This window comes from Schistocerca gregaria, chromosome 9, assembly GCF_023897955.1.
Source record: "Schistocerca gregaria isolate iqSchGreg1 chromosome 9, iqSchGreg1.2, whole genome shotgun sequence".
Lineage (NCBI taxonomy): Eukaryota > Metazoa > Arthropoda > Insecta > Orthoptera > Acrididae > Schistocerca > Schistocerca gregaria.
The window spans coordinates 68,754,224-68,769,759 of record NC_064928.1 but is presented as its reverse complement, the minus strand read 5'-3'; the positions used below and the strand labels follow the sequence as shown (position 1 = coordinate 68,769,759).

Genomic DNA, 15,536 nt, shown 5'->3' with positions numbered 1-15,536 from the left:
TCTGAAACTAAAAGGCAATGAATGATACCACACACCTCTCCTCCCATGGAAGAGTTCAAAAGCACACCATCAGTCAGTGAAGTCATGCTAATAGTCTCCTGGGCCTCTGATAGAGTTATTCTGTTTGATGTCCTCCCTCAGTAAAATGGTGTAAGGCTGTCACATTGAGCAGAGATTATGTTTAGAAATTGGGTTCTGTAACAGAAAGAATGGGGTATGGTGTATTGGAATCCTGAATAAAACCAAGATGCTTTCAGAAAAAAGTGTTTCACTACTTGGCCATGACAAGTAACCAACTGTGTATTTGCAAGAAGAGTAACCACCAAACTGTGGCAAACAGCAAACCTGACCATCCAGTAGCCTAACATGCTGCACACCACATCATCAATGACTTCAACAGTGACTTCACTTCACAGTCCATTTGGATACTACATTTGAGCATAAATTTCTCTGAACTGTGCAAATGGGAATTATCTCTCCAGCGTGTCTCACCCCCTCACAAATCCCTTGGCCTAAACTACCTCTAACATGTTCCCCACTGCCTCTTCTATTACCTTTCCCTTCTCTCTTCTGTCCACATCACTCATTCCCCATCCAAATCGTGTAGTGCCTTCTCCCATTGTGGGAAATGCCCTTGAATGTGTGGATTCTCTCTGCCTCTCTCCTCCTTTTCCACACCTCTCCCTTTCTCTTTCCCCTCGCTCTCTCCATCTTTATCTCCTCCTCCCTCTCATTTTCTCCATCCCTCATTTCCCACTCTCTCTCTCTCTCTCTCTCTCTCTCTCTCTCTCTCTCTCTCTCTCTCTCTCTCTCTCTCTCACACACACACACACACACACACACACACACACACACACACACACACACACACACACACTTGTGTGCTCTACCTTTAGAACTTCTTTCTTATTATGCAGCCACTGAGTCATTGTTGAATGATCTGCCTCTTTCCTGTTACCTCCTCCTTGTCTTGTCCATCCTTCCCTACACAATCCCCACCTCCATCACCCCAGGCAATTACTCTCAACAATCGATAATCAGTTATCAGTGCGCTGGGGGGAGGGAGGGGGGGGGGGTTACTGTGTGTTCATGTGTGTGAATCTGGGCACTCTTGTTGGATAAAGACCAAGATCATGAAAGCTATTGTGAATCCTGTACCATTCACTGTTACATTTCTTCATGTGCTGCACATCAGATTGCTATACATAAGTGGTTGCCTTTCCCTGTTTTATGTAAATAGTTCACATAGAAACATGTTGATTAAAGAAATATTTCTAATTTCCAATAGCAGTAAATTGTGAGCCTATCAAAATTCAACCTTGCTAAAAATGGCACGTTTCTTGATTGACATAGCTGATTTGAAAGCTGTAGTCTCCTCCTTCAAGGAAACGTTTTACTTTTTCTCAAAACTTAAATTTCAAAAATTACTTGTTTTCAAAATTTTTGTGTTTCAGAATATGCCAGTCTTAAAATGCCATGCTTTCAAAATTATACTGTTATAATTTTGTAGCTGTGATTTTTTTCTGTATCCAGAAGTGTATATTTTCACTAAAATAATCTGTCAATTATGACATATTCAAATTACAGAAATTATCTTTCTAGAAAATTCTTAACAGTCATTGAGAAACCCAGCATACAGAAAAATGTCCCTTTCATAAACCACAAGGATTGACTGACCTTCGTAACTCTTCAACAGTTGGCAGCATTGGTACGCAGCAGGTACTGATTTGATCCGTAGCTCCAGTTGGCGGGAAGCCTTAGCATTGAATGGTTGTGTTGTTACAGTGTAAAGTATGGCACCCTGCGCAGGTGGTCGGTCAATGTGATTTAAGCAATGTGCTGTAATTGAATTCTTGAGAGCAGAAGGTGTAAACCCAAAATAGATTCATCGTAGAATGAAAGCAGTTTATGGTGATTGTGTTGATGTGAGTACTGTGCTAATTGGGCGAGTAAGTTTGAAGATGTTGAGGCGGGAACATCTGACCTGTGTGACAAAGAGTTGGATGTCCTGCGACAGCAACCAGTGAGTTTCACAAGCAAAAAGTTGACAGATTGATTCAGGGTGATCATTGTAACACCTAGAGAAAAACTGCAAGCACAGTCGACATTTCACAAGAACATGTGGCTCACATTATTGCTTTGCTTGCCTGTTGGAAGATCTGTGCGCGTACTCACTTCATATACCACCAAAGCCGAACTCAAGAGGCTGAACCTCACCAATGTACGGCATCCTCCATACAGTCCAGATTTAGCACCGTCTGACTTTCATCTGTTCCTGATAATGAAAGACGATCTGTGGGGACATCATCATGCTTCTGATGAAGACATTGAGAGAACTTTGAAACTGTGGTTGCGGAAACAGTGTCGACTTCTTCTGTGATGGCTTCAGAAAACTTGTTCATCATTGGCAGAAATATATCTGATTGGCTGATGATAATGAGGAACAGTGAATTTTGGTAATTAAAGATCACATTCTAAGGATTATTTTTCCATTTGATTTATTAAAATATTCCCATCCAAACTGCATTAATGAAGGTGGCAGCATTACTTTTCATTCAACCCTTGTAGTACCTATATTTTTTTCAATTTCTGATTGTAGAGCTAACAGTTAATAAAAAATACTTCAACGCCTAATGCATTTTTGTATATTTTAATTTTGCTGTGTTTTATGTTAATATCTAAACTAAGATGCTGTAACTTACCAAGCAAGAAAGCAATGGTATGTTGATAGACACAATAAAAAACACACAAACACACACAAATTTCAAGCTTTCGCAACCCAAGGTTGCTTCATCAGGAAAGAGGGAAGGAGAGGGAAAGACGAAAGGATGTCGGTTTTCAGGGAAAGGGTAAGGAGTCATTCCAATCCCGGAAGCGGAAAGACTTACCTTAGGGGGAAAAAAAAGGAAGGTATACACTCACATACACACATGTATCCATCTGCACATATACAAACACAGGCAGACACATGTAAATACATAGAGGTTAGGCAGAGATGTGAGTCAAGGCAGAAGTACAGAGGCAAAGATGTTGTTGAATGACAGGTGAGGTACGAGGAGCGGCAACTTGAAATTAGCAGAGGTTGAGACCTGGTGGGTAACGAGAAGAGAGAATATATTGAAGGGCAAGTTACCATCTCCGGAGTTCTGATACCGTATTTTCTTGAATATAAGCCGCACTCGAATCTAAGCCGCACCTGACAAATGAGACATGAAATCAAGGAAAAAAAAATTTCCCGAATCTAAGCCGCACCTGAAATTTGAGACTCAAAATTCAAGGGCACAGGAAAGTTTGAGGCCGCACCTCCAATAAAAAAAAAGTTGGTCCATTGTAATATGAGACACAGTTTAGGTCGAATGAATGACAATACAGCTACAGAAGTTTGGTTCAAGACGTAAGTTTAACAGTTCCGCTTTACCAGGTAACCATTGCTATGTGTGGCACTTTGTCCGTATTTATACGGGTACCCTTTCTTTTTCACGTGCTTCATCTGGTTTGAATTGATTCCTTATTTTTCTTTGATCTGAGAAGTGCCGTTCTCTTTGTTATAGGTGTTTCCGTCACTCTAAGCTGAAGATACGTTACTGTACTGTGTCATGAATTGTTTGTCGCATTTTGATAATGATAATGAGTGTTTACAGCCTGTCGCCGCTCGCGGCATGGCTTGCTTTTGTGCATGCTACCGCTGCTTATATATATATATATATATATATATATATATATATATATATATATATATATATATATATATATATATATATATATATATATATATATATATATGTTGTGGTCTTCAGTCCTGCGACTGGTTTGATACAGCTCTCCATGCTACTCTATCCTGTGCAAGCTTCTTCATCTCCCAGTACCTACTGCAACCTACATCCTTCTGAATCTGCTTAGTGTATTCATCTCCTGGTCTCCCTCTACGATTTTTACCCTCCACGCTGCCCTCCAATACTAAATTGGTGATCCCTTGATGCCTCAGAACATGTCCTACCAACTTCTGGTCAAGTTGTGCCACAAACTTCTCTTTTCCCCAATCCTATTCAGTACCTCCTCAGTTGTGTGATCTACCCATCTAATCTTCAGCATTCTTCTGTAGCACCACGTTTCGAAAGCTTCTATTTATTATACAGGAAGGTAGGTTGTGGGTAACAGGCTGAAGGTGCTGGTCTATGAGAGCAGAGATTCTCACAGTTCCTTTACCACATGGTGCCCTGCTCATCACTATTGATGCCACCTCCCTTTACACGAATATACCTAATGCCCACAGCCTTACCACTATTGAACCTCCCTTTTTCAGTGCCCTACAGATTCCAAACCAACAACTTCCTTCCTAGTCACCATAATAAACTATATCCTCGCCCACAATTACTTCTCCTTTGAAGGCATTGCCTACAAACAAATCCGGGGTATGGCTATGGGCACCCACATGGCACCATCTTATGCCAACCTGTTCATGGGCCACCTAGAGGAATCCTTCCTAAACACCCAGAATCCTAAACCCCTCACCTGGTTCAGGTTCATTGATGACATTTGCATGATCTGGATCAAGGGTGACGATACTCTACCCACATTCCTCCAGATCACCTTTTCCCCATTTGCTTCACTCACCCTACTCAACCCAACAAGCCACCTTCCTAGATGTTGACCTCCTCCTCATCAGTACTTCTGTCCATATCAAACCTACCAACCACCAGCAATACCTCCACTTTGACAGCTGCCATTCCATACCAAGACAAATCTCCTGTGCCTTATCTTTCCAGTCATCCACCACCTCCGAAAGTCCCACCATCTGGCCCCAGAGAAGCATTCACCTTGTAACACAGTACCACCCAGGACTAGAGCAACTGACTTACATTCTCTACTGAGGTTTCGACTACTTCTGGTTGTGCCCTGAAATCATAAATGTCCTGCCCACTATCGCCCCCCCCCCCCCCCCCCCCCCAAGTGGTATTCCACCATTTACCGAACCTACACAATATCGTCATCCATCCCTACACAAACACTGCTCACAAACTGTTGGCTCATAGCTCATATCCCTGCAAAAGACCTAGATGCAAGAGCCATCCCATATACCCTCCTACCACCACCTACTCCAGTCCGATCACAAACATCACCTATCTCATCAAATGCAGAGCTACCTGAGAAAGCAGTAATGTGATCAACAAGCTAATCTGCAACTGCTGTGCTGCTTTCTATATAGGCATGATAACCAACAAGCTGTTGTCCACTGTCTGCATGAATGGCCACTGACAAACTACGGCCAAGAAACAGCTGGACCACCCAGTTGCCGAGCACACTGCCTGACCGACACAACATTCATTTTAATGACTGCTTCACAGCTTGCACCATCTGGATCCTTCATACCAATACCAGCTTTTCTGAAATGCCCAGGTGGGAATTATCCTTGCAATATATCCTACATTCCCAAAACCCTCCTGGCCTCAACCTTCCTTAATCATTTTCCTTGCGCATCAGCCTCTTCCCTGTTCCCATTCCAGCACTACACAGCCCTCTATTTAGCCAGTCTTTTTACTCCTTTCCTTTCCCACTATCAGCCCTGTCCTCCGTCTAACATCACGACTGCACTTAACTGCCCTTCCCTCTCTCCACCTCATCCCTGCATCCTCCTTAGCAGCACTTTATCATTCCTACCACTACCCTGCTGTCCCTCCTCCTCACCTCCACCCACTTGCCTCTCCCATCATGCACTACTGCCGCTGCTGCTCATAGTCTGCCTTCAGCTGCCAGAGACGGTGGTCGTGTTTGTCTGAGTTGCATATGCGTGAGTGTGTATGTATGTTTTCTACTTTTCACAAAGGGCTTGTTGGTCAAAAACATACTTTGTGACAATTTTTTCGTTGTGCTTGCCTGTGACTCAGCATCTCTGCTATACAGTGAGTGGCAACTATCTTTCCATAGCATTAGACAATAAATACTCAAGTAGAGGTTTACTTAATTTAAGAATAGTTAAAGTAGTCATTGTTGAGTCATCTTTTCTTTTTGTCAAATTCTTTATTAGCTGCAAATACCCAAATAGTAGTAGGATTTTTCCCCAAAAAAATCTAATAATATTGCTGTCTAAAAATCTACATTTATTTTTTAAATTCAAATTACAGACATGCACCTAGTTGTAGAGACTGAAACTAGGGACTGACTCAGGACAGAACACACATCAAAATAGCTGGCACCTAAACAGCTCATGGTACTCAATATACAAATGTGCAGCTTTTAAAGAATAATTCCTCAACATTCTTGTACAACTGACACACTTTATTTCTATATGATAACTCCCTTCTTTTGGTCATCAGTCTTCTGACTGGTTTGGTGCGGCCTGCCATGAATTCCTCTCCTGTGCTAACCTCTTCATCTTAGAGTAGCACTTGCAACCTGTATTCTCAATTATTTTCTGGATATATTCGAGTTTCTGTCTTCCTCTACAGTTTCTGCCCTCTACAGCTCCCTCTAGTACCATGAAAGTCATTGCCTCATGTCTTAACAGATGTCCTATCATCCTGTCCCTTCTCCTTGTCAGTGTTTTACACGTATTCTTTTCCTCTCTGATTCTGCGCATAACCACCTCTCAAATGATTCGATTCTCTTGTGTTCCAGTTTTCCCACAGTCCATGTTTCACTATCATACAATGCTGCATTCCAAACGTACATTCTCAGAAACTTATTCCTCAAATTAAGGCTGATATTTGATATTAGTAGACTTCTCTTGGCCAGGAATGCCCTTTTTGCCATTGCTAGCCTGCTTTTGATGTCGTTCTTGCTCCGTCCGTTGTTGGTTATTTTACTGCCTAGGTAGGAGAATTCCTTAACTTCATCCATTTCGTGACCATCAATCCTGATGGTAAGTTACTCACTGTTCTCATTTCTACTACTTCTCTTTATCTTCATCTTCGTTCGATTTACTCTTAGTCCATACTCTGTACTCATTAGACTGTTCATTCCGTTCAGCAGATCATGTAATTCTTCTTCATTTTCACTCAGAATTGCAATGTCATCAGCGAAATGTATCATTGATATACTTTCACCTTGAATTTTAGTTCCACTCCTGAACCTTTCTTTTATTTCGATCAATACTTCCTTGATGTACAGATTGAAAAGTAGGGGTTAAGTGCTACATCTTTGTCTTACACCCTTTTTAATACGGACACTTTGTTGTTAGTCGTCCACTCTTATTATTCCCTCTTGGCTGTTGTACATATTGCATATGACCCATCTCTCCCTATGGCTTACTCCTACTTTTTTCAGAATTTTGAACATCTTGCACCATTTTACATTGTTGAATGCTTTTCCAGGGTGACAAATCCTATGGACGTGTCTTGATTTTTCTTTAGTCTTGCTTCCAATATTAACCCCAGTGTCAGAATAACCTCTCTCGTGCCTTTACCTTTCCTACCGTCATCTAGCGCATCCTCAGTTTTCTTTTCCATTCTTCTGTATATTATTCTTGTAAGCAACTTTGGATGTATGAGCTGCTAAGCTGATTGTGTGGTAATTCTTGCATTTGTCAGTTCTTGCCGTCTTTGGAATTTTGTGGTTGATTCTTTACTGAAAGTTTGATGGTATGTCACCAGACACATACATTCTACACATCAACATGAACAGTCATTTTGTTGCCACTTCTGCCAAATTTTTAGAAATTCTGATGGAATGTTATCTGTCCCTTCTGTCTTATTTGATGTTAAGTCTCCCAAAGCTCTTTCAAATTCTGACTCTAGTACTAGATCCCATGCCCCTTCTAAATTGACTCCTGTTTCTTCTTCTACCATGTCAGACAAATCTTCCCCCTCATGGAGGCTTTCAATGTATTCTTTCCCCCTATTCGCTCTCTCTTCTGCATTTAGCAGTGGAATTCCTGTTGCATTCTTAATGTTATCACCCTCACTTTTAGTGTCACTGAAAGTTGTTTTAACTTTCCTGTATGCTGAGTCTCTTCTTCAGACAATCATTTCTTTTTTGATGTCTTAACATTTTCCCTGCAGCCAATTTGTCTTAGCTTCCCTCCACTTCCTATTTGTTTCATTCTTCAGCAACTAGTGTTTCTGTATTCATGAGTTTCCTGGAACATTTTTGTACTTCCTCTTTTCATTGATCAATTGAAGTATTTCTTCTGTTACCCAGGGAGCATTGATCAATTGAAGTATTTCTTCTGTTACCCACAGTTTCTTTGCAGTTACCTTCTTTGTACCTATGTTTTCTTTCCCAACTTCTGTGATGGCTCTTTTTAGAGATGCCCATCCCTCTTCAACTGTACTGCCTACTGTGCTATTCCTTATTGCTGTATCTATAGCCTTAGAGAACTTCAAGCATGTCTCGTCATTCCTCAGTACTTCCGTATCCCACTTTGCGTATTGATTCTTCCTGACTAATGCCTTAAACTTCAGCCTACTCTTCATCGCTACTACATTGTGATTTGAGTCTATATCTGCTCCTTGGTATGCCTTACAATCCAGTATCTGATTTCGGAATCTCTGCCTGACCACGATGTAATCTAACTAAAATCTCCCTGTATCACATGGCCTTTTCCAAATATGATAATGATGGCATTATATTTGCAAAACACTGCAAACAAACATTATTTGGCCCAAAATCTCTCATTTATTTGGTTTAATGGCAACACATCTGCCTATTTGCCTCAGTAGTCTCTGTCTGGCTGCTGCAGAGGACCCGGATTCGATTCGTGGTATTACCAGTAATTTTTATTCATGTGAGGACTACCAAAGGATGTACTCAGCCTTGTGAGACCATCTTAGGAGCTACTTCAGCTCCAAGATCAAGAAAGCCAACAATGCTCAGGAGAGCAGTGTGTTGACTCTTTGGCCCTCTAGACCACTGTCTAATAGCTGATTCAGTGGGATGTACCCTCTGCCATGCAACTTGTGGTTGTTTGCAGAGTATAGATGTAGTTGTAGATGTAGATGCTGTTGGCAGAGGATGACAAGGTGATCAGAAGTACCTGATAGGCCCATCAGGGCCACCAAGAGAATCTTCCGTTTGCTTTGATTCGCACAAATACAGACACATTTTCATAATGAAGAATGATACAGAGTTTCACTGAAAGCGAAACTTTTCAAAATATGGAAAAAGAAAAAAATGTATAAATCAGTCAATGTATCAGGGTAAATTGTGATTTATTTTGAAGCTTGGAAATTGCAGTTATGTTCTAAACAAAATACCATTCAAATGTCCACCACAGCTTTGAGCACACTGATGCACACAATGTCTCCAGTTATTAAACATTCTGTCAAAAATTAGTGAGATTATGTCTGTGTGATATCCTGATGAACATTTACCACCAAATGTTCCAAAGTTTATGGCTTGTAAGCATAGACTTGGGCTCTGATATAGCCTCAAAGAAAAACATCTGTAGGTGTTAAATCAGATGACCTTGGCTGCCACATTACTGATCCATATCTTGAATGATCCGATTGCCAAACTTCTCCCTCAGCCTTGTGGCACATAGCACCATCCTACTGGAATCACGTTTTCAATAACTGTTGTCTCAAGTTTTGGCCACAGAAATTAATGAACATAGATGTGTAGCAGTTGTCATTGATGGTAATGGCTCTTCTCTCATCATCTTGAAAATAAATAAATAAGGTCCAGTGATGCCGCCACACCATAAACTGCATGTCATATTGAGTTTTTCTGATTGCAGTGGCATCTCATTGATGACTTATGGGTCATTCTTAGCCCAACAATTCCAATTTTGGGAGTTTGAAGCCACTATGATAAAAGTGCGCCTCACCCGAGAAGATGATATTTCCATTGGAATCAGAATTAGCCTTTCAACTGTTGTATTACCCGGTCAGTGAACTCACAATACAATCTGTGATTGCCTGACTTCAACTTTTGAGTCAACACAGCTTTGCATGGATGTAGGCCCAAATCTTTTCACAGGATTCATCAAGTTGATGTCTTAATACCTGTAGTTGCAACCATTCAGCTGATCTTGAAGCTGACACATTTAGCTGCTACTGCTGTAATATTGTCCCCACTTTGCACTTTACGTTGACTTCTTGGAGACTTCTGCTCATGTAGAGGGAAATCCTGTTCAAACTTGACCACAGTGTGGTGTGTAGCGTGAATAGAAAAACATTGATGGTGGTCCAGTTGTCTGGTGAACAAATGGTGAGCACCCACAACTAAGCTGTCATTTTGGAGAAATTTTTTAATGGTTTCCTAATGTTCAGGAAGTTTAAGTTACTGATTGATGAAATTGCAAATTGTACTGTATGTTTTCACACCTGGAAGTGTGCGTGCACACACACACACACACACACACACACACACACACACACACGAAACTGTGACGTTTTGTGTCTACTGATCACACACTTTTATTTGGCTCCTGAGTGGAGGATGCTGAGAGCGGACGTTTGCAATTGGCTCATGGCACATTGACTGCTGAGACAAGCCCTGTCACATTTTCTCAGAGCAGCCAGCTTATATGTATGAAAGAAATGAACATGTAATGGATTAATGAATCACAGATGTGATACAAAAGTTTGTGGCGAGCCACTAGAAGGACTGGGCACAGCCTCTTCACTCATTTCTGTAGATAATATTAGCAGTCACAATGCACACGGATGAGCACCACATTCACAGTGGCTCCTTATTGTTATGGTGCACAATATTGTTATGTAGCTGAAGGTGGCAAAGAGCATCAACACTCTGGAATGTCACAAAGTCAGCCAACTTCCACTGATCACAGAGGGGCCAAGTAAAACTGTGTGGGCAGTAGTTTCGTAATATGTTAGTGAAATTGGCAGTATTTTCCTTCATGAAATATAAAACATATAATTTTCAGTAGGCGGATTTCCACAATCTTTGCAACTGACTTATAAGAAGTGTTTTAAAGTTAATTTAATTTTATTATAAATCAAATTAATAAACAGAATCCCACTCATTACAATTGTATTTTACACTTTACAATTTATGCTCTTCCATACATGTTTTGTTATAAGAACAATAAAGTATTTGATTATTATTGTGTAGTTAACTACAGATTTAGATGGTAACTACACAGTTTCCACAAGAAACATTTGAGTTTTTTTCCATCACTACAGGTTAGGACATCAACAAGAGACTGGATTGGCCTGTTCAAGAAAGGCTGGTCAAAGCCAGAAGAGCTAATTGTCTTTGAATGGGCAACAGGTCATGCTTCTGAAGAAGCTCTGCCAAGAAGAGCAGTAACATTTTGTTCAAAGGACTTTAGGAGCAGAATAAACCCAAATGATCAGTACCAGTTTGCTTATGTCAGCAAGCTTCATCAGGTTATAAATTATTTGCTTTTCTTTTGCCGTACATAATTAGGTTGTGCTATGTTCTGTGGATCATTTGTGCAATATATTGTCATAACATGGAACAGATCACTTTAAAGTTTAGCATAATGGATATTCAGTTATGACTGCATGATTTACAGGTGAGTTTACACAGTGGTAAAAATATTTAGTTCATCACTACAACTGGGTATTTAATTATTCAGTGGAATAGAATGTATTGCAATGAAGGGACTCTTGTAACATATTTTCAAACATAGTTTTACTATTGCTACGTCTACATTTACATTTACATGGGTACTCTGCAAATCATGCTTAAATACCTGGCAGAGGGTACATCAAACCACCTTCACAATAATTCTCTATTATTCCACTCTCAAACAGCGCACGAAAAAACGAATACCTATATCTTTCCGTGCAAGCTCTGGTTTTCCTTACTTTATTGTAATGATTGTTTCTCCCTATGTTGGTTGGCGCCAACAAAATATTCTGACATTTGGAGGACCAACCAAAATCCTGTATTATGTCTGTGGTACCCTCTCCCCTACTTCTCGATAATACAAAATGTGCTGCCCTTCTTTGAGCTTTCTTAATACACTTCATTAATCCTATGTAGTAAGGATCCCACACCATGCAGCAGCACTCCACAGGAAGACAGACAAGTGTAGTGTTGGTGTTGGCAGTCTCTTTTGTAAATCTGTTTCATCTTTGAAGTGTTCTGCCAATAAATCACAGTCTTTGGTTCACCTTCCCCAAAACATTTTTTAAGCGTTCTTTCAAAATTAAGGTGTTTGCAATTGTAATTCCTAGGTATTTAGTTGAATTACCGGTCTATAGGTGTGACTGGTTTATCATGTAATTGAAGGTTAATGGATTTGTTTTAGCACTCATGTAGATGACCTCACACTTTTCGTTATTTATGGTCAACTGTAAATTTTTGCACCATACAGATATCTTTTCTAAATTGTTTTGCAATTTGTTTTGATCTACTGATGACTTTACTACATAATAAATGATATCATCAGCAAACAACCTAAGAGAGCTGCTCAGATTGTCTCCTAAATTGTTTATACACATAAGGAACAGCAGAGAGCCTAGAACACTATGTTGGGGAATCCAAGAAGTCATTTCTGTTTTAGTTGATGACTTTTCGTCAGTTACTACAAACTATTATCTCTCTGACAGGAATTTATGAATCCAGTCACATAACTGAGAGAATATTCCATAAGCACACAATTTGACTACAAGCCGCTTTTGAGGTACAGTGTCAAAAACAATCTGGAAATATGGAATGAATTTAAAATCCCTTGTCAGTTGTGCTCAGCACTTCATTTGAGTAAAGGTATAGTTGTGTTTCACAAGAACAATGTTTTCTAAATCTATGTTGACTGTGTGTCAATAGATCATTCTCTTCAAAGTAATTCACAGCATACGAACACAATATATGTACCAGAATCCTGCTGCAAATCGGCATTAATGATATGGGCTGTAATTTAGTGAATTACGCCTACTGCCTTTCTTGAATATTGCTGTGACCTGTGCAACTTTCCAGTCTTTGGATATGGGTCTTTCATCAAGTGAGCAGTTGTATTAGGTTGTTAAGTATGGAGCTATTTCATCAGCATGCTCTGAAAGGAACCTAATTGATATACGGTCTGGAATGGAAGACTTGCTTTCATTAAGTGATGAAGTTACTTCACTACTCTGAAAATATCTACTTCTAAGTTACTAATGTTGGCAGCTGTTCTTTGTTCAGATTCTGGAACATTTACTTCTTCTTTGGTGAAGAAATTTTGGAAGACTGTGTTTAGTAACTCTGTCAGCAATGCTGTCATCAATAGTTTTTTCATGTTATCACACAGAGAAATATCATTATGGCTATCAAATATTTTGATAGCAACATTATTGAATCCTTTCAGAGCTAAAGTTAGTGAAAGCATCTTTCCTTCTGATATTGCAGTGATGAACATTGTCACTCTCTGCACTTTTATTGGATGATGCTGCAATGGCAGACCTAGTTTTGAGTTTTATTCTTGCAGGGGGCATTTATGGCTCATTCTAAGGGTTTGTGTCCTTTTTTATGTTGAGTCTGGCCTCTGGCCTACGGTTTTAGACTGTTGTTTTTTGTATGTTTCTTGGTGGTTGGCTTTTCCGTTTTTGTTTCCATGGTCGGCCAACCACTGTAAATCTCTGTGCTTTTATTGCCTTGTTTTCTGGTCTTTGTCTGTGTCTTTCTTGTTCTGTGTCATCTCTTGTCCTCTCAATTGCTTTTATTTTTTCTTCCGCCCATGTAGGATTTTATGGCTGTGGAACAAGGGACCAAAGGCCTTGGTAGTCTGGTCCCTTCGACCCCCACAAACCAATCAACCAACATTGTCACTCCTCCCTGATCAGTGATTGTTTATTCAGAATAACTTTCGTGACAGAATATATGTATTGTGATTCTGTAGTTAAAACATCTTAATTCAGTGAACAGTTGTCTACATGGTGATTGTGAGTGAACACCAAAAATTATTCTTAGTCCATGCTTTTATGCAGTATAACCATTAATGTCTTAAAGTTGATGTTTTGCACAGAACAGAGCTTACTTCATCATTGAGATAAATTATCAAAGTATATTAATTTATAGATTTGTTTGTCATTGATATTCACAGTGATCAAAGTGCAAAGGAGGTAGAAACAAATTGAACTCTAGCATGTGTGGGTCAAGCTTTTGAGGTCCTGTCAAGGGTTTTATGCATGAGTTCACAACTACTACTTATTCGCTTCTTGTGCATCACAGTACCATCCTTGAAATCATAGTAGAGTACACTAATACCATCACAAATATTTTACTGGTGTCTTTTTATGCAAGGATATCACACAATTAGATAAGAGCGTGGAAAATTCAGGATTGAATAATAACAGTAATATGAAAATGATAGGTTGCTGCGGTCTTTTTGTTGTGCCTGTCAACGACTGAACATCTCCACTATATGGTGAGAAACAATCTGTCCTTTTCATGATATTAACATATTTAGATAAGCTGCTTCTTCAAAGCCCCTATTAAATTCAAAGGAGAGGTTAATTTTAAGTAGTAGCTGCAATGCTGTCTTTTGTACTGACAAATCACAACAGTCAAGCAGAGTGTATGAGCAACTATGGTTTTGAACTGATGTGCTTGTGACATAATTTGCTCTACAAACATGTTTATTACAGGCAGTTATTTGTGCATTACTGGCCTTTTCTTCATACATATGTTGCCTTCTTAAACATTTACCATGACTTACAAACTTTGAATATTTATTGCAGTTTGTTACTTTAGATAAAAGACCTTATTGGAATTCTGAGAATGCTGATGGAAAAAAAGCTCATGTTAGAGTCTATGGGCTACATGTTGGTAAACGGACTGGTAAATTCTGCTCTGTTGTTGTTGTGGTCTTCAGTCCTGAGACTGGTTTGGTGCAGCTCTCCATGCTACTCTATCCTGTGCAAGCTTCTTCATCTCCCAGTACCTACTGCAAACTACATCCTTCTGAATCTGCTTAGTGTAGTCATCTCTTGGTCTCCCTCTACGATTTTTACCCTCCACGCTGCCCTCCAATACTAAATTGGTGATCCCTTGATGCCTCAGAGCATGTCCTACCAACCGATCCCTTCTTCTGGTCAAGTTGTGCCACAAATTTCTCTTCTCCCCAATCCTATTCAATACTTCCTCATTAGTTATGTGATCTACCCATCTAATCTTCAGTATTCTTCTGTAGCACCACATTTCAAATGCTTCTATTCTCTTCTTGTCCGAGCTATTTATCGTCCATGTTTCACTTCCATACATGGCTACACTCCATACAAATACTTTCAGAAATGACTTCCTGACACTTAAATCTATACTCGATGTTAACAAATTTCTCTTCTTCAGAAATGCTTTTCTTGCCATTGCCAGTCTACATTTTATGTCCTCTCTACTTCAACCATCATCAGTTATTTTGCTCCCCAAATAGCAATACTCCTTTACTACCTTAAGTGTCTCATTTCCTAACCTAATTCCCTCAGCATCACCCGACTTAATTCGACTACATTCCATTATCCTCGTTTTGCTTTTGTTGATGTCCATCTTATATCCTCCTTTCAAGACATTGTGCATTCCATTCCACTGCTCTTTCAAGTCCTTTGCTGTCTCTGACAGAATTACGATGTCATCGGTGAACCTCAAAGTTTTTATTTCTTCTCCATGGATTTTAATACCTACTCTGAATTTTT

General features: G+C 39.7%; 1 protein-coding gene across 6 annotated transcripts in view; it reads left to right on the top strand.

The window, feature by feature from the left end:
* Window positions 1-15,536, top strand: part of LOC126291636 (uncharacterized) — a 163,767-nt gene that overhangs the window by 11,786 nt on the left and 136,445 nt on the right. For 4 of the 6 annotated variants that reach the window (XM_049985200.1, XM_049985201.1, XM_049985203.1 and 1 more), the window contains exon 2: window positions 11,085-11,291. The exons of the other annotated variants lie outside the window; for them this stretch is intronic. In XM_049985200.1, coding sequence (XP_049841157.1) covers window positions 11,085-11,291 — 207 coding nt within the window. The remainder of the gene's footprint in view (window positions 1-11,084; window positions 11,292-15,536) is intronic. 6 annotated transcript variants of the gene reach the window in all.